The 27,333-nt window shown below is 42.3% G+C and overlaps 1 protein-coding gene across 9 annotated transcripts in view; it reads left to right on the forward strand.

Annotated features, from left to right (window-relative positions):
• The window catches only part of FGGY (FGGY carbohydrate kinase domain containing), a 239,001-nt gene that overhangs the window by 159,563 nt on the left and 52,105 nt on the right, over positions 1 to 27,333 (forward strand). For 8 of the 9 annotated variants that reach the window (XR_011558588.1, XM_070746020.1, XM_070746019.1 and 5 more), the window contains 2 exons: positions 6,455 to 6,575; positions 8,401 to 8,495. The exons of the other annotated variant lie outside the window; for it this stretch is intronic. Coding sequence is in view for 7 of the 8 variants with exons in the window: in XM_070746020.1 (XP_070602121.1) it covers positions 6,455 to 6,575; positions 8,401 to 8,495 (216 nt within the window). In the remaining variant the exon portion in view is untranslated. The remainder of the gene's footprint in view (positions 1 to 6,454; positions 6,576 to 8,400; positions 8,496 to 27,333) is intronic. 9 annotated transcript variants of the gene reach the window in all.

Here is a 27,333-nt window from a genome sequence, read left to right on the forward strand (position 1 = left end):
TTCAGTTACAGCAGCGGTCCCCAAACTATGGCCCGCGGGCCAGATGCGGCCCAACGAGGTCTTTTAACCGGCCCGTGGCAAGCTCACGAGATTTTACTGGTCGATAAAATAAGCTCCCGAATCTCCTGTCAACTCACCGCGGTCGGCTGCTCAGCGAGGAGAAGGTGGAAAGGCAAGGGGGCGGGGACGAAAGCGGGCCTGCAATTGGCCCCTTCCTTTGTCGCCTTTAGGGAGAGAAACTGTTGCTGCCCTATGGCAGAGCAGCAACAGTTCCTCTCCCTAAAGGCGAGAAAGAAATTGGCCAATTGCAGGCCCGCTTTCCTCCCCGCCCCCTTGCCTCTCCACCTCCTCCTCCCCTCCTCCTCCGCGGTGAGTGGACGCGAAATTCATGAAAAGGCGATTGGCAATTGAAAAACTGTCCACTGAAAGTCACAGCTAAGTGCACCATGGCTAAGTTTGTGTGTGGGGGGGAGGCGGCTGCTTGAAAACCCCTGACCTCCATCGCCTCCCCCCCACGGCACAAGGCGAGCACACCTCGCCGCTGACACAGGCGGCGGGGCCTGCCCTGTCCCCCTGTCCCCCCTGCGCAAAACTACGCAGCCCCAGATCGCTCGCTTCTCCGGCGTTGGGGCCATGCGGGATCGCTTCTCCGGCGTTGGGGCCATGCGGGACCGCTCATCCAGGTGCGCGTGGACCGGCAAGCCTGGATGAGCGGTCCCGCATGGCCCCAGGCCCCCAACGCCGGACTCCGCCGCTGATTTCCACCCCCGTTCCGCTCTGCAGCTGAGAGGCGCGTCCACTCCTTCGCCCTCCCCGGCACCCAGCCGCCTCCACCTCCCGGTAAAGTGCCCGATCTCTTCCTGCAGGAACGGATGGTGGGGCGCCGCGAAGGGCCGCGCTTGAAGGCCACCACAGCGCCGCAGTCCCAGAAAGTGGCGTGCTTTTTAAATGTGACGCTTTCCTTTCTTGCATCAGCCAGCAAAGCCGGGCAGTCAGCTTTGCTGGCTGGAGAAGCGAGCGATCTGGGGCTGCGTAGTTTTGCGCAGGGGGACAGGGCAGTCCCCGCCGCCTGTGTCAGCGGCGAGGTGTGCTCGCCTTGTGCCGTGGGGGGGAGGCGATGGAGGTCAGGGGTTTTCAAGCAGCCGCTTCCCCCACACACAGAGATAAGGGAGAGAAAGAAAGAGAGGGACAGAGAGAAAGAAAGAGGGACAGAGAGAAAGAAAGAGAGGGACAGAGAGAAAGAAAGAGAGGGACAGAGAGAAAGAAAGAGACAGAGAGAAATAAAGAGGGACAGAGTAAGAAAGAGAGGGACAGAGAGTAAGAAAGAGAGGGACAGAGAGAAAGAAAGAGGGACAGAGAAAAAGAGAGGGACAGAGAGAAAGAAAGAGAGGGACAGAGAGAAAGAAAGAGGGACAGAGAGAAAGAAAGAGGGACAGAGAGAAAGAAAGAGGGACAGAGAAAAAGAAAGAGAGGGACAGAGAAAAAGAAAGAGGGACAGAGAAAAAGAAAGAGAGGGACAGAGAGAAAGAAAGAGGGACAGAGAAAGGGAGAGAGAGAAAGAGAAAGAAAGGTAGAGAGAAAGAGGGAGAGAGAAAGAAAGAGAGTGAGTGAGAGAAAGAGAAGAGAGAGAGAAAGAAAGAGAGAGGGGGAGAGAAAGAGGGAAAGATAGAGGGAGAGAGAAAGGAAGAGGAAAGATAGAAAGGGAGAGAAAGGAGGAGACAGAGAGAGGGAGAGAGAAAGAGGGAGAGATATAAAGAGAGTGAGTGAGAGAAAGAGAAGAGAGAGAAAGAAAGAGAGAGGACAGAGAGAAAGAGAGAACTAGAACGACAGAAGGACAGAGAGAAAGGGAGAGAGAGAGAAAGAGGAAGAATAAATATTAAATATTGTATTTGTTCCCATTTTGTTTTTTACTTTAAATAATGTATGTGCAGTGTGCATAGGGATTTGTTCACACGTTTTTTTAATAGTCCGGCCCTCCAACAGTCTGAGGGACAGTGAACTGGCCCCCTGTGTAAAAAGTTTGGGGACCCCTGAGTTACAGGATTGAACAAAGTGGCTTATGACTGTTTTTCACACTTGTGACCATTGCAGCATTCCCATGGTCATGTGATCAAAATTCAGATGCTTGGAAACTGATTCATATTTGTGATGGTTGCAGTGTCCCGGGGTCATGTGATCTGTTTTTGCAACCTTCTGAGAATCTAAGTCAGTGTAGAAGCCAAATTCACTTAGCAGTTGTATAACTAATTTAACAATTGTAGTGATTCACTTAACTGTGACAAAAAAGTTTATAAATTGGGCAAAACTCACTTAACAAAGGCCTCACTTAAAAACAGAAATGTTGGGCTCAGTTGTGATTATAAGTTGAGAACTATTACTATATATTACTATCTGTAGTAATATATATTTATTTATTTATTTATTTATTGGACTTATATGCCACCCCTCTCCATAGACTCGGGGCGGCTAACAACATTTCAGGAAAAATACAATAAATAAAACATTTCTAGGCCAATTAGAAACATAGAAACATAGAAGTCTGACGGCAGAAAAAAACCTAATGGTCCATCTAGTCTGCCCTTATACTATTTTCTGTATATTTTCTTAGGATTAATAGAATAATTAATTAATAGAATAATTAATTTAAAAAATTCTAAACATTTAAAATCAAAGAAACACATACATACTATCACACCAAATACATTAATTGGGCAGAGGTTGGGGTCTAATGACACCAGGCCTGGCGACATAAATGTGTTTTCAAATTCTTACGGAAGGCAAGGAGGGTGGAGGCAGTGCGAATCTCTGGGGGGAGTTGATTCCAGAGGGCCGAGGCTCCCACAGAGAAAGCTCTTCCCCTTCTTCACTGAGTGGACACGGGGTGGAAATGTACAGCTGAATATCATCAACGTAATGGTGGTAACTCACCCCGTGACCCTGAATGATCTCACCCAGTGGTTTCATATAGATATTAAACAGGGGGGAGAGGATCAACCCCTGAGGAACCCCACAAGGTAGAGATCTAAGAGTCGACCTCTGACCCCCGCTAACACCGACTGCGACTGACCAGAGAGGTGGGAGAAGAACAACCGTAAAACGGTGCCTCGCACTCCCAGCCCCTCCAGTCGGTGCAGAAGGATACCATGATCGATGGTATCAAAAGCCGCTGAGAGGTCAAGAAGCACCAGGACAGAGGATAAACCCCTGTCCCGGGCCTGCCAGAGATAATCCATCAGCGCAACCAAAGCAGTTTCCCGTGCTGTGGCCGGGTCTGAATCCTGACTGCCAAGAGCCTAGATAATCGGCTTCTTCCAAGGACCTTTGGAGCTGGAGCAACACCACCTTCTCATCAACCTTCCCCATAAAGGGAAGGTTGGAGACAGGACGATACTTATTAAATACGTCTGGGTCCAGGGAATGCTTCTTGAAGAGGGGGCTCCGTGTCACCACCCTGCTGGCCGAGACCAGCCAGGAGGGACATGCGTCTAGTAGGCAGGTGGCTGAACTCACAGCTCCAATGGCCTTGTCCATTTCATCAGATCTTGCCAGGGCAAACTGGCTCCAAACAGGTGGACTAAGATGGGCCCCTGTCATCTTGACTGACTCATTGTCAGCTGACTCTGCATTCCAATTGGAGTCAAGATCAGTCCGGATCTGAGCAATTTTATCTGCGAAAAACTGGTTAAATGCCTCAGCACTACCCTGCAAGGGTTCCTCAACTCCCCCCTGATTAAGGAGAGAGTGAGCAGGATTCCGCAGACACAATCAGGCTGACATTGTATGCACGTCTTGTCGACCTGATCGCCACTTTGTAAATCTTAAAATGAGCTTTTACAAGTGTTCGGTCAGATTCGGGTTTGGTTTTCCTTCAACACTTCTCTAGACTTCTCTTCTGGTGTTTCATTCCCTGGAGCGCCTTGGTAAACCAAGGAGATCTCCAGGGTCTGTTGCCAGAGAGGTCGCAAAGGCGCAATTTGGTCTAGAGCCTCCGTCACAGCCATATTCCAGGCTGCAGCAAGGGACTCTGCCAAACTGTACAAGCAAATCTGGCAAAACCCCAAACTCCCTTTGAAAACCATCTGGATCCATCCGGCGTCTGGGGCGGAACCTCCTAATCGGTTCTGCCTTCCTGTGGGGGAGGATTGAGGCCTTAAAATCAAGCCGCAATAGAAAATGATCTGATCACAACAAAGGCAACGTCTCTAAGCCCCTTAATATCAGATCGTTACTCAGCTGCCCTGAGAGGAAAACCATGTCGAGAGTGTGCCCCCTCTCGTGGGTTGGGCCCTGAATTACTTGAGTCAGGTCCATGGTTGCCATGGTGACCATGAACTCCTGCGCTAACCCAGAGGATTCACCGAGCAACAACAGATTAAAATACCCAGACAATAAGTATGGGGACTCCATTGCCAGCCCTCGAGTAGCGCAGGCAGGGCTGTTTTTCACTGGTTTTGTGAAAAATGGGGTGCACAGAGGGTTTGGGAGGCCTGCACAGTGCTGCTGGAAAAAGGCAAAAATGCCCCTGTTTCTGTGAAAAACTGGCAAAGAAACCGGGCCATTTTTCACAAAAATGGGGCGAATTTTTGCCTTCCCCCATTCCCTAATAGCATTCTGCAGACCTCCCAAACCTTCTGTGCACCCCTTTTTGCCAAAAATGTGCCCATTTTTAGCAAAAATGGGACACGGTGGCGGGGCTTCAGGAAACAAAAAATGGTGGTATATAAGACACGCCAACATTTCCACCCTCTTTCAGGAGTGGGTGGGAAAATTGCGCCTTATACTCTGAAAAATACGGTAACTAGGTTTGAAATTGGGAAAAGGTTATTTTTTGTGTTTGGAGATATTATGAGTATTAACTTTTCAATTAATGTTACAGATATCTAGATAAATCTAGGTTGCAGGAATTCTGAAAAATATCCACAGTGCTCTCAAGTGGTAAAATTGCAGTAGTTAAGAATGAAACTATTCACAGCGTCAAAGCAAGACACAATTTTTAAAAGCGAGTAACTGTCCCTTAGTTATGAAAGCAATGAGGACAGGAGAGTTTTCCTCAGTCTGATAATCTCCAGAAGAGGTGGATTACATTTCCCATCATCCACATCTAATATAGTAATTAACATATTATGTGTCATTAATTATACCACGCCTTTCATTAGGTGCCCTTGATAACGTTAAGTGCTTGCCAGAACTACCTATTTTAAATCAAAATTCCTGTGAAATTTAATCAGGATGAAATAAACAATTGAAGCTTAACTCTGCTTTTCTTAAATATCCTGGCAAAGTCTGTACAGGCATTTGCAGCATATTGTAAATCTTACGATGAACTTTGGCCGTGCTTCAGAAGATGTTCAGCGTTAAATGCCGAGGGAATTCTTTAGTATTATGAGTTTGGCAAAGGGTAGATTTGGCAGTAATGTTACTTTTGAGGTTTTTATTTTCTTTCAGTTGAAATCCAAAAACCAATTTTAAATACACAGTTAGTGTTCAAAGGGTTTCTCTGCATGAGCTGGAAATGCGAAACAAAAATCCCGTAAACCCATTTAAACGTTTATTTCTATAGTTTTAATTTAATTTTACTTTTTCAGAAGGTAAGTCAAAGGTTAGGCTTGAAAAAAGTGCTCTTGGTCGGAACTATTTTAACTAAATTGATTTCTAAACAAAAATGTATTAACCTGGATATAAAAGAGGGATAAAAATATGACTGGCTTATGTTTAACAATGTTAATTCCTGCATTTTTTCCACTATTCGTGAATATTTTTTAAAAAATATTTTCTTTATTAAGTTTTCACATATAATTCAAATCACACATTATTCTGTTTTACAGATTATAAACCATCTCTATTAACATTCTTATACCGTAGTAGATTTTTACCTGTTACATTCCATTATATACATTATATTTCATACTTTTATATTCTAATATTTATTACGTTCACTAACTGGTAAATAAAACTTTTTACAAGGTAGCTGTAGATTGTTTCAATTGTACTATTGCTTCATATTATATTATTTCTATATTCTCTTTTGAACCCATTCATGCCATTTTTGCCCTGTTCGTTTTGATTCCATGATTTTGCTTCCCTTGATTGAGTTAGTGAGTTCATCCATCTCCACGCATGTATATATCTTATCTATAATTAAGTCTTCCGTTGGGGTCTGGTCATTTTTCCAGAGTTGTGCTATCGCAATTCTTGTTGCAGTGTTTATATGTGTATATTTTTCTTATAAACTAATCCCTGTCTTACAATTAATCTGGAGGCATAGATGGACAATTTAATGTCAAAAGCAGAAAACTTAGAATTTCAACATTGTAATCACTTTTGATCCTAGCTTTTTGAAAACTCTTCTTTCTCATCATTGGAAAGAACTATAGCCTTTCAGCTTTTCAAAGAACCATTTTACCTGTAGCACTTTTTCTTAATAAATATTTCTTTATGTTCTGTTACATTTAAGTTGGGAACCAGACATATTGTAGAAACAATGCAAGTCGCAGGACATCGTATCAACACTCTCTTTATGTGTGGTGGTCTGAGCAAGAACCCTCTCTTTGTCCAAATGCATGCGGACATCATTGGTAAGTTTCAGAATACAGCTAAAGAAATTGGTCTGATTCAATCAAAAACAAATTCCAATGTTCCGAAATAAAGATAAATAACTACACCAATTGAAATGATAAATAGTACATTACACACCATTGTGAAATAATATTTCTAGTGCTGCCCAGAAATAACACTTATATTTTTCTGATGGATAATTTCTCAATTATTCGTTGAAAGTAAATGAATAATTTTAATTTTTCAAATAATTCAAACATGTAAACTGTGTGTTGTATGATTTAAGATGGCTATTGATGCAGAGTAGGTAAGGAGTTATATTTAATTCATAATATTCACTGATGTGTTAGTATTTGCCATTTATCAAATAGTAAAGATACAGAAAATTGGCATATTTTAAAATTTAAAATATGCCAATTTAAATTGAAACCGGAAAAAGATGTCGGGAGATTCATTTTTCTGATCAAATTACCTGTTTATAAGAGGAGATCCTAATTCATCTAACTTGTCATTTATGCATGAGTATTTTTGGATATATCTTGTGGTTAGAAAGAAAATATATTTTACCTGTGGAAAATGTATTTCCACAGTTCTAAAAGGTTGGGATTAAAAACAAACCATGAACCATATCAGCCCTTTATTCTTCACAGGAACCAATATGGTTTACATCAAGTCTAAAACTTGGGCTCTGGGTATTTTGCTTTTAGATTTGCATCTCTTCAACATCAAACCAGGAATTGAGATCAAAATCAGCATTAAGTAATTACATTTCTTGAAAGCAGAAAAAGTGAACCAAATGATATAAGGTCTTGACCTGGGGTAGATATGCACAACAGGCTGTTGCCACAGCGATCGTTTCTATTTGTCCAATGTGATTTTATCAAGTGTGCACCTTTTTCTTTATCTAATTCAAATAACTTTGAAACCAAGAGTTCCTTTCTGATGTCTTAAATTAAAGATCTATTAATAGATAATTCTGATTAAATTTTAAACTGGGGTCCTTTGACTGTATCTAATAGCCAAGCAGAACATTGGACAAAGAGGCCTTTCTGCGGCTTAGGAATTTTTCCTGATTGTAGGAACTGTGATTGACATAGGATGTCAGAGTTCATCTTACTAAAATGCTCTCAGTTCTCTTGCCCTCATTAAAATCTATCTGATAAAATACTTAACATTCCTTTATCAATCCCCTATTCTTCCAGGAAAAGACAGGAAAATACTGAATATATTACTGTTAAATTCAAGTACCCATTAACCAATTATGCGGGCGACCAATAGATAATTTCATAGACCATTTAATAGCCTCAGATTCATATTGTTCAGAGGGCAAGATGAATACATTCATTGTTTGAAGGCACTTAACAATGATGTCAACGTGAGCACCAAGTAAATTGAAAAATACATTTAAAGCATGACAGCTATAAAGTCAATGTATAACTTAATGCCTCCACAAGTTTAAGCAATTGTATTTTGTCAAAATATTTTTTTTAACCACGGAAAACCTACTAATTTTATCTATGCATCCTAAGATAGTATTTATCACTACAGGTTTCTTAATGCTACCCCTTGACTGTTTCTACATTGAATTTGGCTTGCGTTTAATGCTCAGGGCAGGGGTCTCCAAACTTGGTAACTTTCAGACTTATGGATTTTAACTTCTAGAGTTCTTCAGCCAGCAACTGTTGCCAAGATTGGTGACCCCTGGCTTAGGGGACACCAAGACGATCATACCAAGAAGCCATATCTGCCTTTAAAAAGAGGCAACTGTTTTAATACTTCAGGGAGAGGTGTTTCTTACATGCTTCGTACCTCAGGCCCTTTAACTGATCTGTTGTCTTTGCCCAGGCATGCCTGTTGTTCTAGCCCAAGAAGTGGAGTCTGTGCTAATGGGTGCTGCTATTCTTGGAGCCTTTGCTTCTAAAGACTTTGCTTCCCTGCAGGTATGTAATCACAGAAGGTTCAAGCTGAATACAACAACTTGAACTCTATTTTGCTCTGTTCCACCTCAGGCACGTTATAATTTAGAAGGGGAGAAAATGCAGGTTTTGATCATTACAGAACCCAGTGTTTTTAGCCAAATTTTCTGTTTACTGTTTCTGTTCGGTTGGTTGGTTGGTTAAGGTTAAGTAAGGACACGGTGCTGTACAATATGGCCTAGTCAAATCAAGACAGAGAAATTCAGCATGGAATTGGAATTAATTTTTATTGTTGGGACAATGAGCGCTTAATTTACTTTCAAACTGAGAGTTTTGTTACATCATTAGCAAATACTGATTTCTGCACTGGGAAATTAGTTAGACATTCTAAGTGAGTGCACATGCATGTTATGTTGGTTGGTCACAACCAAGAAGAGAAATCAATTAAATTTGCCATTGAAACAAAAGTGGCAATAGTAACAACCAGGCTTGATAGCATAAAGAATGCTGATATCACTGAAGCGAGTAAATGTATTCCACTTATGTTTGGAGAGATAGTGCAAAAGATTCTGTCCATCATTATATAGACCCATGATAGTGAACCTATCCATATCCAAGGCCATGCAAGGCATTGCCCTGTCAGCTCCAGCGTGCATGCCCCCTGATTCTGGCTTTCCAGAGAGACGAGGCCATTTTCTCCTTCACCAAGCTTCAGGTAGCCTCCTCCAAAAGCTGTGCATGTGTGCCGAGCTGTGGAGTACCCCAGCCTCCTGTTCCTGCTGCCCCCATCCCTTCGTGCCTGGCAGTGGCAGTTCTCACACTGCTGCTTCCCCAGCATCTGCAGTAAGTGGTAAGAGGTGTGCTGGCCAGGAATGCTATCTACATGGGGCTACCTTTTAAAAGTGTTCAGAAACTTCAGATCGTGCAGAATGCAGCTGCGAGAGCAATCATAGGCTTCTCTAAGTATGCCCATGTTACACCAGTCTGCATTGGTTGCCGATCAGTTTCCGGTCACAATTCAAAGTGTTGGTTATGACCTATAAAGCCCTTCATGGCATCAGACCGGAATATCTCCGGGACCGCCTTTTGCCGCACGAATCCCAGTGACCAGTTAGGTCCCACAGAATTGGCCTTCTCCGGGTCCCGTCAACTAAACAATGTCGTTTGGCGGGACCCAGGGGAAGAGCCTTCTCTGTGGTGGCCCTGACCCTTTGGAACCAGCTCCCCCCAGAGATCAGAATTGCCCCCACCCTCCTTGCCTTTCGTAAGCTCCTTAAAACCCACCTCTGTCATCAGGCATGGGGGAATTGAGATATTCCTTTCCCCCAGGCCTATACAATTGATGCATGATATGTTTGTGTGTATGTTTGTGTTTTTTAATAAGGGTTTTTAGTTATTTTAAATATTAGATTTGTCATATGCTGTTTTATTATTGTTGTTAGCCGCCCCGAGTCTACGGAGAGGAGCGGCATACAAATCTAATAAATAAATAAATGAATGAATGAATGCTCCCTTGGAAGAAGTCTAAGGCGCCAACATTTGTTGGCATAAACAGCCATGCCAGATGTTGCCCAGAGTGCGAGGATGAGGAGCAGCCATGGTAGACAGTTCATGCTGGCAAAGTTTGGTGAAGGAGTCTTTCCAGGCCCAAAACAGGCTGGGGGGAGGCATTTGTGGGAAACCGTGCATGTGCGGGAGGGGAGTCATGTGCACGTGCACAGGTGGGGCGCACATTGCATTGTGGGACCCACATACACATTTTAGGCATGCAACCAGAAAAAGGATTGCCATCCCTGATATAGCCTATGTGGTTCAGGAGCAGACTGTTTTCAGGACTGCCTTCTGCCGCATACCTCCCAGAGACCAATAAGAGCCCACAGAGTTGGCCTTCTCCGGATTCCGTCAGCCAAACAATGTTGGCTCGCGGGACGTGGGGAAGGGCCTTCTCTGTGGTGGCTCTGGCCCTATGGAACCAACTGTCTCTGGAGATCTGCACCTTCCCAACTTTACCAGATGGATGGATGGATGGATGAACTGACTGACTGACTGACTGACTGACTGACTGGTTAATTGAAAATAACTAGCCTAGGTCCGTCAGTTGATTTAAAAAACAAAACATATTTCCTGGAGACCTAGAAGAGTAGTCATTTATAGGTGTTTTTAGTGTAATAATGAAATCAGTTTATGCTGACACTCTGTGGTAGACTCCTATATTGTTTTTCCTCTAGATCATTCTTCTGACAAAAAGGGTTTGTAGAACATTGTATATTAAGAAAAATTTCCCATAATCTCTTAAATTTGTTTCATGAATATCACCAAATATCTTCTGCTTTGACGAAGGTTGACTGGGGGGAGGGTAATCTTAACCCCTTCAGAAAGGATCCGCAATTTGGGGATCCTCCTGGATCCTCAGCTGAGACTTAAACAACATCTCTCGGCTGTGGCCATGGGGACCTTTGCACAGATCCGCCTGGTGCATCAATTGCGGCCCTACCTGGACCAGGAGGCTCTGCTCACAATCACTCATACCCTTATCAGCTCGCGGTTCGATTATTGCAACACACTCTACATGGGGCTAGCCTTCAAAAGTGTTTGGAGACTTCAACTAGTCCAGAACGCAGCTGCGTGAGCTGTTGTGGGTGTATCCAGATACACCCACATCACCCCAACACTACGTGAGCTGCACTGGCTTCCAATTGGTCTCTGGTCACAATTCAAGGTGTTGGTTATCATCTATAAAGTCCTACATGGCTTAGGGCCAGACTCTCTTCGGGACCGTCTCCTGCCAAATAGGGTTGGCCTTTTCTGGGTCCCGTTGACTAAGCAACGGGCTCTCCTCTGTGGGGCCACAGAGGAGAGCCTTCTCTGTGGCAACACCGGGTCTCTGGAACCAATTACCCCCCCGAGATCTGTACTGCTCCCACCGTACTGACTTTACAGAAGAAAAGCTGGCTTTGCTGGCAGGCCTGGGGGCCGTGAGTAACTGACAACCTTCAACTCTGGCCACAGTAATGATTGTATGACATGATATGACTGCATTGATGGGATTTAAAATTGTTTCTTATATTATTTTTTATTGTTATAAAGCCTCCCAGAATGGGCAGCATACAAATCCAGTAAGTGAGTGAGTGAGTGAGTGAGTGAGTGAGTGAGTGAGTGAGTGAGTAAGTAAGTAAGTAGTAAGTAAATCTTTCCATTCCCCACCATCTAGTCAGACCTGGAAGTCCAGGTGCCTCTTGAAAAAAAAAGAATCTTTGTATTTACTGTTGTTTTGCTACTAAAATAATATTCTTCTAGTTGTATTTAAACATGCCTGGGATAAACATATATCCATTCTAAGATAAAATACAGGAAATAGTATAAGGGCAGACTAGATGGACCATGAGGTCTTTTTCTGCCATTAATCTTCTATGTTTCTATGTATGTTAAAAGGAAAAACGGAGGGTGAATTTTAAAAGCTTAAAGTAGAGGTGAATCATTTTCCCTTTGAAAAGTGTAAGAGAGGCACAGTTCTTACTTTAACAATACAGTTGGGTCATATGAGTCAAAATGCAGTTGGGTCATATGAGTCAAATACATTGTATTTGAATGGAAATGTGTATGGGGAGGGAAGGTGACTCTTTATTTGGCAAACTCCCAGTTTTATCCCTCACCATAACTATTTTTGACAGAGTTTATACGCTTGAGGCCATGATTATTATGGATTTATAGTTTGTTTTTCTACTGTATATTAATCAGAACAATTGCCTTATGGAAGTTAATGATAGATTTCTTTTCAATTTCACTTGGACTGGCCTTTGCTAATTAAAGTGGAAAAGACCTACCTACAGGGAACAGGAAATATTGCTCCTATTTTTTTTTTATAAAAGGTTGAAATAACTGAAGTGCAGAATTAAATTAAATGACAAATCTGTATTAATAAGATGATTATGGCTTGGTAACATCCGTCCCCAAACCTAGCTAGTATATCAGTCCTGCATTAATAATTTTTTCCTCATTTTGAACCACTATTACTCTATTTAAGTATTAGTGGTTCATTATAATTTAAAATAGTTAATAATAGTTTTCTCATGTGAAAGGATGATTGGTGACAGTGGCAATTTGGCTTATTTAAATTTCAGTTTATGAGCCGTGCTAGGCATACAATAGGTTGTAAATGCAGAGTTTCTCTGACAGCTGGTAAATGAACAGCTGTTGCTCTTCTGTGGCTGTTTCCAGCTTTTCCAGGAAATGACATTCCCTGAAATTTATCCAGTACAGGTAGTCTTCCAATTTATGACCATGATTGAACCAAACACTTATGCTGCTAAGCGAGACAGTCGTTAAGTGAGTTTTGCACATTTTACAACATTTCTTGCCACATTTGTTTATTAAGTGAATCACAGCAGGTGTTAAGTGAATCTGGTTACCCCATTGACTTTGCTCATCAGAAGGTTGAAAAAGGTGATTGCATGACCCCAGAACACTGCAACCAATATAAATACATGTCAGTTGCCAAGCATTCAATTTTTGATCACATGACCATGGGAATGGCCTTACATGCCGTTTTTCAGTGCTGTTGTAACTTGGAATATTCATGAAACAAATGGTTGTACAGGACTATTTGTATTGGGACTTTCATGCCAATGTAAAAATAACACATTTTCTTGCTTATACAGTACAGTAGAACCCCGACTTACGAGACTAATTGGTTCCGGAAGGAGGCTCGTAAGTCGGAACGCTCGTATGACGAAACATTGTTTCCCATAGGAAACAATGTAAAGTCAATTAATCCGTGCAACAACAAAAAAAACCGCTGCCGCCGAACGCGGAACTTAGCGTTCAGCTTCAGGAGACAGCTGCGAAGCGGCGCGGGTGTTTTAAAAGGTTGCAGTCGGCCTGGGGGGCTTGCCAGCACCCCCCCGAGCCCCCCAGGCCGGCTGCGACGTTTTAAAACACGTGCGCCGCTTCGCAGCTGTCTCCTGAAGCCGAACGCTAACTTCCGCGTTCGGCTTCAGGAGACAGCTGCGAAGCGGCGCGCGTGTTTTAAAACGTCGCAGCCGGCCTGGGGGGCTTGCCAGCACCCCCCCGAGCCCCCCAGGCCGGCTGCAACCTTTTAAAACACGCGCGCCCCTTCGCAGCTGTCTCCTGAAGCCGAACGCGGAAGTTAGCGTTCGGCTTCAGGAGACAGCTCCTTGGCGCTCGTATCCCGAATGTGAGCTCGGGAGGCGAACAAAAATGTCGCTCCCCTCCCAGCTCTTATCTCGAGTAGCTCGTAAGTAGAGCTGCTAGTATGTCGAGGTTCCACTGTATTTGCTTTCTAATTTTTGACTACGTACAGGTAATCCTTGGATTACAACCACTTATTTATTTTATTTATTTGTTTGTCAAACATGTACAAGATACCCTGTTTCCCCGAAAATAAGTCACCCCCGAAAGTAAGACATAGGAGAGGTTTCATAGAATTGCCTAATGTAAGGCATCCCCTGAAAGTAAGACGTAGGAGATGTTTCGTTTCGCAGCATTCCTGAACAGAACATATATAACACTGCTGTCCATAACTTGCAACCCAAAACGCTGCATCAATCAGATTTAAAATGCATCCAGCATGTGGCTGCGTGTTTGGATGCGTTTTTGCTGCAGCAGGATACAGGATACAATTCATTGGAAAAAAATAAGACATCCCCTGAAAATAAGATGTAGCACATCTTTGGGAGAAAAAATTAATATAAGACGTTGTCTTATTTTCAGGGAAACAGGGTAGCAGGTATTGGTATAAACATAAACATAAACAAAAGTAAGTACAAATAAATGAGAACAATAGGACAGTAAGACATTGACGGCAGGCATGTTGGTGCGCTTATGCATGCCTCTTACAGACCTCTTAGGAATGGGGTGAGGTCAACTGTGGATAGTCTAAGGTTTTTGGGGTTTGGGGAAGAGATCACAGTCAGATAGCGCATTCCAGGCATTGACCATTCTGTTGCTGAAGTTGTATTTTCTGTACTTGAGTTTGGAGCGGTTTACATTAGGTTTCTATCCATTTTGTGCTTGTGTATTGTTGTGGTGGAAGCTAAAGTGGTCATTGACTGGTAGGACATTGTAGCAGATGATTTTATGAACCACATTTACATCAGATTGAAGGCGACGTAGTTCTAAATATTCTAAGCCCAAAATTTCAAGTCTGATGGAATAATATTTTGTTGCGAGAGGAGGAGTGGAGGACTCTTCTTGTGAAATATTTCTGTACTCTCTTGATCGTATTTATGTCCGATATGCAGTGTGGGTTCCAGACAGGTGGGCTGTATTCAAGAATTGGTCTAGCAAATGTTTTGTACGATCTGATTAGCACGGTAATATTGCCAGAGAAAAAGCTATCCACTTGTTCGGTGATTGTTCAAAGTTATGATGGCACTGAACAAATGGTACTTATAACCTGCCCCTGGAATTCCAAGTATCACATTCTCCCCCTCCTCACATCACATGATTATAATTTGGGCACTTGGCAATCAGCTAGCACTTAGGATGGTTGAAGCATCCCACAGTCATGGGATCACCATTTGTCACCTTCCCTGCTGGCTTCCCACTAGGAAAGACAACTGCAGGCAGAGAAACTTTCTTTTTGAGAGAGGCGTGATTGTGTAGAATTGATTGTTTTGACTACTAAAAACAATCATGTTTTTAATTTAGTTTTTAATTTTTAATATTGGATTTGTATTATGCTGTATTATTGCTATTGTTCTGAGCCACTCCGAGTCCTTTGTCACAGTTTGTAAATAATTAAAGTCCGTTAGAACTTTAATCACCGCGGAGGCGATAGATGGAAGCCCAGTCATTTGTTCAAAAACAAGATTTCTTTTATTATAAAAGTAGAAAATAAACATGTCTCGATGGACAACATAATAAAATATGTCTTCACATGATAGAGGTAGAATGGAGTTTTAGGGTGAAGAAGAAGGATGTGATGTTAGATGTGGCAGGATATTACATCATAATAGGAGGAACTTAGTAAAGCACACACAGTTAACTCTTTAATTACTAAATGTCTCTGGGGCTGGCAACATTCAGCGTGACATCCTTGGAGAGGGGCGGCATACAAATTTAATAAAATAATAATAATAATAATAATTATTATTATTATTATTATTATTATTATTATTATTATTATACCACTGTTTCTCCTGGGATCCTCATTATGGAACATGAGGTCTTATACAACATAGCACCTCTCTGTCTGCCAATACCCCGTGGTATGCACACCCTACCCATGGCATATCCCTGGCGCCCACAGCTCCATTGGCCTGTCTGTACTCTCTAGTGCCCCGTGTGGCCCTTGCTAGCCCACTCACACTCCTTACCACCCACCTGGAATCCTCACCAGCTAATCCATGCTCCATAGTGCCTGATCATGACATCTACCCCACTCCCCCTGCAGCACCTGCACATGCATCAATGCTGCCTCCTGGGGTATCTGTCTCTTCCCACCTAATGAACCCACACAGTTTCAGGGGTTACAATGGAAAATGGGTTACTGTCGCTAAGTGATGCAGTCATGTGACATCCCATTTTATGACCATATAACTTAACAATGGTAAGTCCAGCCCAGTCATAATCTGAGGACTGCCTTTGGTTGTAAACAATTTGTGCTGGATTGCTGAGGCATTTCAGTGCATAGTTGCGCAATATCATGGGATCATTTATTTATTTATTTATTCAATTTTTATGCTGCCCTTCTCCTTAGACTCAGGGCGGCTTACAACATGTTAGCAATAGCACTTTTTGTAACAGAGCCAGCCTATTGCCCCCACAATCTGGGTCCTCATTTTACCCACCTCGGAAGGATGGAAGGCTGAGTCAACCTTGAGCCGGTGATGAGATCTAAACCGCTGACTTACAGATCTAAAGTCAGCTTCAGTGGCCTGCAGTACAGCACTCTACCTGCTGTGCCACCCCGGCTCATCATTCCTTTACCCTTTGGGAAAATCTTGTTTTAGATGTGGCTAAACAGCCCTGCTATGATGCTCTCCTCCATGTACAATGTGGTTGCTATGGTGAACCATTGATAGTCACAAAACACCAGAACATCAGAAGGCAAAGTGATGGTGAGATGAGTCATTCTAGCCCCTCCATCGATATTAACCTTTCTTTATCTTTTTGAATTGTTTTTTCCTTTTAGAAGATGATCACTTTTACAACAATGCTCTGGGATGTACAGTAGTTCCTTATTCTATTTTTATTAGAACATCTATAGGACCTTTGTGGAACCAAACGATTTTTTTGGGTGTAAAGATAATTCTGGAAGCTAGTGTTTTTAACACGTTTTAAATTTAACACATTTAAAGAAGGGCTGGGGATTCTGCTGAGCACTCAGGAAGATTTATTTATTTTATTTATTTATTTTGTCCAATACACAATACATATTGAAGAGAATAGACATGTAGTATTATATATAAAGAAAAGAATAGAAGATAGCAGTCTACAAGTATACGAGGGGATGTCACAGAGAGGAGGGGATCACTTTATTCTTCAGGGCACCAGAGGGCCGAACGAGGAACAACAGCTGGAAACTGACCAAGGAGAGATTCAACATGGAGATAAGGAGGAACTTTCTGACGGTCAGAGCGATCAACCAATGGAACAACCTACCAGCAGACATTGTGAACTCCAACACTCTGGACATTTTTAAGAGAAGATAGAACTGACACTTGACTGGTGTACTATAGGGTTCCTGCTTGGGCAGGGGGTTGAACTCGATGGCCTTCATGGTCCTTTTCAACTCTAACAATAAATAAATAAAATAAATTTTAAAAAAAGATATAAAAATAGAGGAGAAGATAAATGAAAGGAAGAAAAGATATATGAGATATGAGATAAGGAGAGACAATTGGACAAGGGACGAAAGGCACACTAGTGCACTTATGTACGCCCCTTACTGACCTCTTAGGAACCTGGAGAGGTCAATTGGATAACTATAGTCTCCTTGATGTTTGTGGTTTCTAATGTAATGCAGCCAGTATATTTTTAGGATAAGAGTAGGATTGGGACAACAGTGGATTTCTCATGGTTCGACGCAGTTCTGCGAACCGGTAGCAGCGGGGGCAGGAGGCTCCACCTCCTTATTTTTTATTTTTTATTTTTTTGGCTTGGTATACTTTTAAGGAGGAATGGAGATATACCAGTAAATACTTTATGCTATTAACTGTATAGATTACATTTAGAAACCAAATTAACTGGTCTCAATTAAATTAGTGTAGACCTCCTTCATTCATCTCATTATAAAAATGTAAAAAATTATCTTATATAAACTAGGAAGAAATACTAATTAGTTGGCATAATCATCTTGTGTAAACATAGTATTGAAAAGGAAAAGTTAATGAATCATTTTGTTGGCTTGCTGTTAATACATTTTCTAAATAGCTCTTGATACTTTTTATTTTCTGTTCCTTTAATCATGGAATTGTTAACTGGGCAGAAGGAAAAGATTAAGTTCTGAAAGTTCACACTGGCAGGGAGGACTAGCTTAAAGATTTCTAATTGTCTTGTTTCATTCGTTGCCAAAAGAATTGTGCTAGGTTTATGCTTGCAATGTCATCCTGTAATTTAGAGGAGAGTTAAGAAAGATCATCTAAAATGTTGAAAAAGCTATTTTTTTATGGAAGGGAGTTTGTGATTTGAGTTTTGAAGTTGTGTTTGTTATCTTCAGAACAAAGAAGATAATGAAGATATTCTTTTGCATACCATGCAGAAGGGTAAGAATACAGGTAGACCTTGATTTACAACATTTCATTTAATAACTGTTTGAGGTTACAAAGGAAAGGAAAAAAAGTGACTTCTGTTTTTCACATGACCACTGCAGTGACCCTGTGGTCACATGATCAAAATTCAGACATCTGACCCATATTTATGACAGTTGAAGTATCCCGGAGTCACGTGATTCCCTTTTGCAACTCTCCGACAAGCAATGTCAATAGGAAAGCAGGATTCATTCAGCTAACAGTTGTGTAACTAATTTACCAACTGCAGTGGTTCATTTAATGAATGTGGCAAGAAAGGTTGTAAAATGGGGAAAAATCCATTTAACATATGTCTCACTCAGCAACAGAAATTTTGGGCTCAGTTGTGTCATAAGTTGGGGATGGCGAGGTGGCGCAGCAGGTAGAGCGCTGTACTGCAGGCCACTGAAGCTGACTTGTAGATCTGAAGGTCAGCGGTTCAAATGTCATCACCGGCTCAAGGTTGACTCAGCCTTCCATCCTTCTGAGGTGGGCAAAATGAGGACCTGGATTGTGGGGGCAATAGCCTTGCTCTGTAAAAAAAAGTGCTATTGCTAAAATGTTGTAAGCCGCCCTGAGTCTAAGGAGAAGGGCGGCATAAAAATCGAATTAAATGAATGAATGAATGAATGAATGTATGGCATGTTTAGTAAAAATGATTTTTACAACCAATGTTATGGTATCCTCTGTGTTAGCCTGAGGATACAATTACTTAGGCAGGATATTGCAAAACCTTCACATTAACTCAAGACTTTGCTGCATATAAACAAAACCTAGATCCATCCAATCTATATATTCAGGTGTCATGTGGATATAGCCATGAGAAGGGGATGGGGTGGAAAGAAAACCTTGCCTAGACTTGCCCAACAGGTTCACTTTAATCCCATCTTGTGGACAAAAACCTTTTGTCTCAAGGTAGATTAATATTAAGGAAGTCCTATGCTTCCTTCTCTGCATAGTGTTGCCACTGAGTTCATCCTTTTTTCTTTCCCATTTTCTTTCCCTGGAGAAAATACAAATCCTTCCCGTCTCATAATTTTTTTCTATGTGTAATCCTTCTTTGGTTCTAAACCAGTGATGGCAAACCTTTTTATCCTCGGGTGCCGAAAGAGCTTGGCCGCTATTGCACATGCCTGAGTGCCCACACCCATAATTCAATGGCTGGGGAGAAAGAAAACGGTTTCCTCCGACCCCGGAGGTCCTCTGGAGGCAGGCAACGGCCTGTTTCCTAACTTTTGATGGGCCCAGTAGGCTCGTGTTTCGCCCTCTCCAGGCTCAAAGGTTTCCTTGGAGGGGAAAAATGCCCTCTCCCATCCTCCTGGAGGCTCTCTCGAAGCCAAAATTGCCCTCCAGAGTCTCTGTGTAAGCCAAAAATCAGCTAGCCAGCACACACATGCACATTGGAGCTGAGGTAGGGCAACAGCTTGCGTGCCAGCAGATATAGCTCCACGTGCCACCTGTGGCACCCGTGCCGTACGTTCGCCATCACTGTTTTAAACTCAACCTGAAAATGCAAGAAATCTTCATTCTAGAGCAGTAATGGCTAACCCAAAGTGTATGTGCAAACCCCCAAAATGTAATGCGTGCCTGGATGCCGTGCATGTGCCCTGCCCCCATACATGCACATGTACCCCCCACATGTACTCCACCCCAACATTCATGCACATGCAGCCCCTTTCATGTGCCTCACTCTCCCCACATGGCAGAAATCCCAAAACCAGCTGACCAGTAGCAGGCACATGCCCATGCACGGTGGAGCTGAGTTGGGGCAATGCTTGGGTGCCCATAGAGAAGGGTCTGCGTGCCCTTTCTGGCGCATGTACCATAGGTTTACAACTACTGTTCTAGAGTGATACTGCATTTTCTTTTCTAGTTTCTACCCTGCCTTCATGGTAACATGGTCTTCTTCCCAAAGACTGGAAGGGAGGCAAGAAATTCAAGTAGTTGAAAAAAAAGTGATACAGTGGTACCTCTACCTAAGAATGCCTCTACTTATGAACATTTCTAGGTAAGAACCGGATGTTCAAGATTTTTTTGCCTCTTCTCAAGAACCATTTTCCAGTTGTAAAGCCGACCTCCGAAACTGTAATTGGAAAAGGCAGGGAGAAGCCTCTGTGGGGCCTCTAGGAATCTCCTGAGAGGAAGCAGGGCTGGAAAAGGTGGGGAGAAGCCTCTGTGGGGCCTCTCTAAGAATCTCCTGAGAGGAAGCAGGGCTGGAAAAGGTGGGGAGAAGCCTCTGTGGGGCCTCTCTAAGAATCTTCCTGGGAGGAAACAGAGCCTCCACCCTCCCTATGGTTTCCCCGATCTCACACATTATTTGTTTTTACATTGATTCCTATGGGAAAAATTGGTTCTTCTTACAAACTTTTCCACTTAAGAAGCTGGTCACGGAACGAATTAAGTTCATAAGTAGAGGTACCACTGTACAGGTATTCCTCAACTTATGATCACAGTTGGGAGCAGGATTTCTGTTGTTAAGCAAAGCAGTCATTACATGAGTCATGCCCGATTTTATAACCATGGTTTGCCATGGTTGTTAGTCATACCCGATTTTATAACCATGGTTTGCCATGGTTGTTAGGCAGACCACTGCAGTTAAGTGAATCACACGGTCATTAAGCAAATCCAGAGTGTTGGTGTGACATGGGCATACCTGGTGAAGCCCATGATTGCTCTCGCAGCTGCATTTTGCACGATCTGGAGTTTCCGAACACTCTTCAAAGGTAGCCCCATGTAGAGAGCATTACAGTAGTCGAATCTTGAGGTGATGAGGGCATGAGTGACTGTGAGCAGTGACTTCCGGTCGAGGTAGGGTGGCAACTGGTGCACCAGGCGAACCTGGGCAAACGTCCCCCTCGCCACAGCTGAAAGATGGTTCTCTAATGTAAGCTGTGGATCGAGGAGAACGGCCAAGTTGCAGACCCTCTCTGAAGGGGTCAGTAATTTCCCCACCTCCAGTTTGGTTTATATATGGCATCAAAGGACAACAGCCAGTTCTTTTATCAGTCAAATAATTTTAATTGGACCTGCATTTAATTTTGAATGTGTGATACAACCTGGCTTATTAGGTTTACTTTTGTGAGATGGCATTGAGAGAACAATGTATTAATTCCTTGGCTGGAACAACAGTCCTGGGGGAATGATGGGAAGAGTATGCTAACATAATGTTCTCACATGGAGGCTAAATTTATTAGTCTCATGTGTGTTTGCTGTTTACTTGACATATGATAGAAATTGACATCTGTTACTCTTCTCCCTCGTTATCCTTTTCCCCCCTTTCCACTCTCATCCGGTCCGGTCCTGTCTTGTCCTATCCAGTAAGGTGCATTATTATAACCAGTTCAATAGATATTTTATCCCCGTAATTCCTCATCAAAACCAGATAGGAATTGTCCACCAGGCAAAGGTTTATACTATCTATAGACCTGATTTTTCTCCTGGCTGATAAATGAAACCTGGCACCATATCCCCTGTTCTTTGCTAAATTAGCCAGATGGAAGTATCAAACTTATTCAAGAATCTGAGATTAATTACTTTGGAATATAATGCTAAACCATTGCGTACCTTTATATCTAGGAAAGTCTCATTCCTCTGCAGTATACAATCTTATTGCCCACCTTAACAATAATTGTGTCATCTTGGCACTTACAGAATAGCTGCAGCAATTCATAAGATATGACCCAGAAAGTTTAGTGTTTCTGATGTCACTTTCTCATGAATATGCTATGTAATTAGGTTTTCAAAGCATATAGTTAAAGAAGTGTCATAGAAATGGCACATTATGTTCTGTTTGGATAAAATTGAAAGGGTGTTTATTTTTTGGCATTAAAATCAGGCTTGCTTATGTTTTCTATTAGTTCAGTTTGAGAGCTACAATATTTTATTATTATTTATCATTTTTAAGAGCCACAGCGTATGATTATTTACATAATACTGTATAGTGTTGCATTGAGCAATCAGGAAAATCTTTGAGAAATGGTGTAATAATATTGAGAAATGGCAAAGTAGTTTAGGAAATGCATTTTTTATAGGTGCAATGGAGTACAGATATTGTCATCACCCATTGTAGTTTGTCATATGTTATTTTATGTTAGTTTATTATTGTTTAATTTAACAATAATAATGTACAGCTGCACACTAGGTACTATGCAATCTGAATGCTAGCCCAACAGTCCAGATTCTAGTTTATATTAGTTTAACTCACATACTTTTAGTTTGGGATTGTTTTTTTTCCTCATTTTCTAGTTTTAAAGCAAAGTCTTCAGATTTTGGCAATCATCACTTAAATGTGGCATCTGAATAGCTAGAACATAGTTATACATACACATTCTAATCCTAAGCAAGTTTATTTTAAGGTTAGTCTCATTGTTGAAGTGAACCATCTTCAAAAGTGTGTCACTTTTTAACCAAAATTGTATATCGGAGTTTAAGCAGGCTGTAATCTGAAGTTTAGGCATCTGGGGTGGAGGAGAGGGAAGTGTATTTGAAAGGTGAAGAGAAGAAAGAAAAGGAGAGAGAAAAGTTTCCACTTGCAAAGTTCACATGAAGGAAGACTCAGCGGAAATTTTCTTCCTAAATCATAACTTTAAATTTGAATAAAGACTTCAAATTATGCCCTGACATTAAGTGGTCACTAGGTGAAACTGCAGGAATTATATACATTTCTGAAATAACATCGACCATGGTATCCTTCTGCACCGGTTGGAGGGGTTGGGGGTGGGAGGCACTGTGGTTCTCAGTGGTTCTCCTCCTACCTCTCTGGCCGGTCGCAGTCGGTGTTAGTGGGGGGTCAGAGGTCGGCTCCGAGGTCTCTCCCTTGTGGAGTGTCTCAGGGGTCGGTCCTCTCCCCCTTGCTATTTAACATCTACATGAAACCGCTGGGTGAGATCATCCAAGGACATGGGGTGAGGTATCATCAATATGCCGATGATACCCAGCTTTACATCTCCACCCCATGCCCAGTCAACGAAGCGGTGGAAGTGATGTGCCGGTGCCTGGAGGCTGTTGGGCCCTGGATGGGTGTCAACAGACTCAAGCTCAACCCGGATAAGACGGAGTGGCTGTGGGTTTTGCCTCCCAAGGACAATTCCATCTGTCCGTCCATTACCCTGGGGGGGGAATTACTGACCCCCTCAGAGAGGGTCCGCAACTTGGGCGTCCTCCTCGATCCACAGCTCACATTAGAAAACCATCTCTCAGCTGTGGCGAGGGGGGCGTTTGCCCAGGTTCGCCTGGTGCACCAGTTGCGGCCCTATCTAGACCGGGACTCATTGCTCACAGTCACTCATGCCCTCATCACCTCGAGGTTCGACTACTGTAATGCTCTCTACATGGGGCTACCTTTGAAAAGTGTTCGGAAACTTCAGATCGTGAAGAATGCGAGAGCAGTCATGGGCTTACCCAGGTATGCCCATGTTTCACCATCACTCCGCAGTCTGCATTGGCTGCTGATCAGTTTCCGGTCACAATTCAAAGTGTTGGTTATGACCTTTAAAGCCCTTCATGGCATCGGACCAGAATATCTCCGAGACCGCCTTCTGCCGCACGAATCCCAGCAACCGATTAGGTCCCACAGAGTGGCCCTCCTCCGGGTCCCGTCAACTAAACAATGTCGGTTGGCGGGCCCCAGGGGGAGAGCCTTCTCTGTGGTGGCACCGACTCTCTGGAACCAACTCCCCCCGGAGATCAGAACTGCCCCTACTCTTCCTGCCTTCCGTAAACTCCTCAAAACCCACCTTTGCCGTCAGGCATGGGGAAACTAAACATCTCCCCCTGGGCACGTTTAATTTATACATGGTATGCTTGTGTGTGTGTCTGTTAGTATATGGGGTTTTTTAAATCTTTAAATATTTTAATTAATTGGATTATTTATGATTTGTTTTACACTTGTTGTGAGCCGCCCCGAGTCTTCGGAGAGGGGCGGCATACAAATCCAAATAATAAATAAATAATAAATAAATAAACATAATCATCTTGTACTGAATCTATTGGAAGCAGATTTACACCTTGCATTTACACCTGCCGGAAATACGTATATGGTATTATAGCAGTGATGGAAAAGTAACTTTGTGACCAGTGCCCACGTTTATGGCATTTGCATGTCTTTAAAATGAAGGAAAGCTGAAATAAGGTTGTAAGCACAGTTGCAGTTTCACTTAAGTGACCACTTATTTACTTACTTACTTACTTACTTACTTACTTACTTACTTACTTACTTACTTACTTACTTACTTACTTACTTACTTACTTATTTATTTGATTTCTTCAATTTCTATGTCACCCAACTCCCTGGGGACTCTAGGCGGCTCAAAGCAAAAATATAAAACATCAATAATAGTACAAAAACTTCTAAAAACAGTTTAAAATCAATTTACAGTACAAACAGTTAAAACCCTGCATACCATTCGTGGCTGGATCTCGCTGGTTACCACCATAGGATCAATAGCTCCAGGCTGTCGGAAATGCCATATCTTTACCACAGTCTGGAAGACCAATAGGGTAGGGGTAGTCTGGATCTCAGGAGGTAACTGGTTCCAGAGAGCCGGGGTAGTCACAGGGAAGGGGCTCCCCCATGGACCTGCCAGCTGACACTGTTTAGCTAATGGGACCCGGAGAAGACCAACTCTGTGGGCCCTTGCGGGTCGCTGGAAGCTATGTGGTAGAAGATGGTCTCGAAGATAGTCTGGCTCTAATCCAGGTAGAGCTTTAAAGGTAATGACCAGCACCTTGAATTGCATCCAGAAACCAACTGGGAGCAAGTGTAGTTTGCGGAGAATTGGTGTAATGTGGGTGTTCCTAGTTGTATCCACAGCAACTTGCGCAGCTGCATTCTGTACAAATTGTAGTCTCCAAACACTCCTCAGAGGTAGCTCCATGTAGAGCATGTTTGTATTTGTATTTGTATTTATTAGATTTGTATGTCGCCCCTCTCCGAAGACTCGGGACGGCTAACAACAATATAAAAAGACAATGTAAACAAATCTAATATTAAAAACAATCTAAAAAACCTCAATTTTTTAAAAAACCACTCATACCTACAAGCAGACCATGTATAAATTCTATAAGCCTAGGGGGAAGAGAAATTTCAATTCCCCCATGCCAGACGACAGAGGTGGGTTTTAAGGAGCTTGCGAAAGGCAAGGAGGGTGGGGGCAACTCTGATATCTGGGGGGAGCTGGTTCCAGAGGGTCGGGGCCGCCACAGAGAAGGCTCTTCTCCTGGGTCCTGCCAAACAACATTGCTTAGTCGATGGGACCCAGAGAAGTCCAACTCTGTGGGACCTAACCGGTCGCTGGGATTCGTGCAGCAGAAGGCGGTCCCGGAGATATTCTGGTCCGATGCCATGAAGGGCTTTATAGGTCATAACCAATACTTTGAATTGTGACCAGAAATTGATCGGCAACCAATGCAGACTGCGGAGTGTTGGTGTAACATGGGCATACCTTGTTGCAAAAACCTAAGCGTGAATTGACAAGGGCATGAGTAACTGTGAGAAGAGCCTCCTGATCCAAGTAGAGTCGCAATTGGTGCACCAGGCGAACCTGTGCTAAGGTCTTCCTAGCTACAGCTGTCAAATGTTGGTCTAATCTTAGCTGTGAGTCTAGGAGGACACCCAAATTGCAAACCCGTTCTGAGTGGGGCAATTTCCACGCCCCCCCCCCCCCCCCCACGAACCAAGGATGGACAGTCAATATAGTCTTTCCGAGGAAATACCCACAGCCGCTTTGCTTGTAATGACCAAGTTGCTGATTCCAGTTGTGATCACTAAAGGAGGGATAACAGTATTCATTTTAGGAAACTTTAGGTACTAAATACTACTGTTAGCTTCAGCAAAGGCAAGAGCTGTCCTTAATTCCAATAAAAATATTGCAAATGAGAGTTTGGAACTAAAACTATTCAGTTATCCTAGTTATAGATACTATAAATTATTTGCAGATGGAGCTATACATATGGATATTATTAAAAAGTACTAATTAAAATCATTGTAGTTGAATTAAAATGTCAATAATTCCATCAAAATATACCCGAAGGATATATTTTAATATAATGGGCACAATCCCTGCCCAAAAAAAATGAATAGTTAAGATTGGAAGATGAAAGCACAGAGCAACATTGACAGAAATTTTTAAAAAATTGTTATGGAAGTGGATGAAGAGAAATAAAAGAAGAGCCTCTGGAAAGTGAATGTAATTAAACATAAAAATGTTGAAATGGTTTGGGTAAAACTAAAGGGAATGAAGCTCAAATGCTGTGATATGTCAAAGAAACAAATGCTAAGTGTCCAAGGTAAAAAAAAAGCTGAATAAGAAGTCATAAAATGCTGTGAGAATGTTGAAAAATGATACATCTGCAGGTGGAGAACATATAATGGGAAATGTCAAAATATGGACGTGGCTTGCTTATGAAGTGGCTGTGTGACTTATTCAGCGTGTGTGGGAAGAACACATCTGTCCCTGATGTTTGGAAGAATGCTGTTATTGTTCTCTTATATGAAAGGAGATTAACTTGTTAAGTGTGTCTGAGAAGGTGTTTGGCAGAGTTTCTGACTGAAGTGTATAAGAGGTGACAATAAACAGAATTTGTGAACCACACTGCATTTTTATGTTAGGAAGGGGCTGTGCACAACAGTTCATGTCCCTCCACCACCACACCACCCCCGTTCAGGAAATAATTAAGAAATGTACAAATGTGAGAAAGAAAGTTTTATGGCACATTTGTTTATTTAAGGAAGTACATGAGAAAGTGAATAGGCTTTAATTACTGGATATTTTGTATAACTATGGAGCTGAGGTTTGTTTGTTAGATATAAGTGTGGTATAGATCTACTCACAAATATATTATGTGTGAGAATAAATGGAATACTTTGTGAATGAGGTAAGTAGGGAGCAGGGAGGTAAGATGAGAGCGCGGGATGTCCCATTAGTTGTTCAATGTATTTCTGAATAAATATATTTGAAATACTTGTGGCATTAAAGAGGTGTTGGTATGTAGAGAAAATTCATCAATTGGTACAATGTTTACTAATGATGGGGAAATGGAGAATATTTGTTGAGAGGAATAAGAGTTTTTTATAACAGCATACCTCTTCCCACTTTGGTATTTGAAAATAA

Source organism: Erythrolamprus reginae, chromosome 3, assembly GCF_031021105.1.
Source record: "Erythrolamprus reginae isolate rEryReg1 chromosome 3, rEryReg1.hap1, whole genome shotgun sequence".
In the NCBI taxonomy this organism is placed as follows: domain Eukaryota; kingdom Metazoa; phylum Chordata; class Lepidosauria; order Squamata; family Dipsadidae; genus Erythrolamprus; species Erythrolamprus reginae.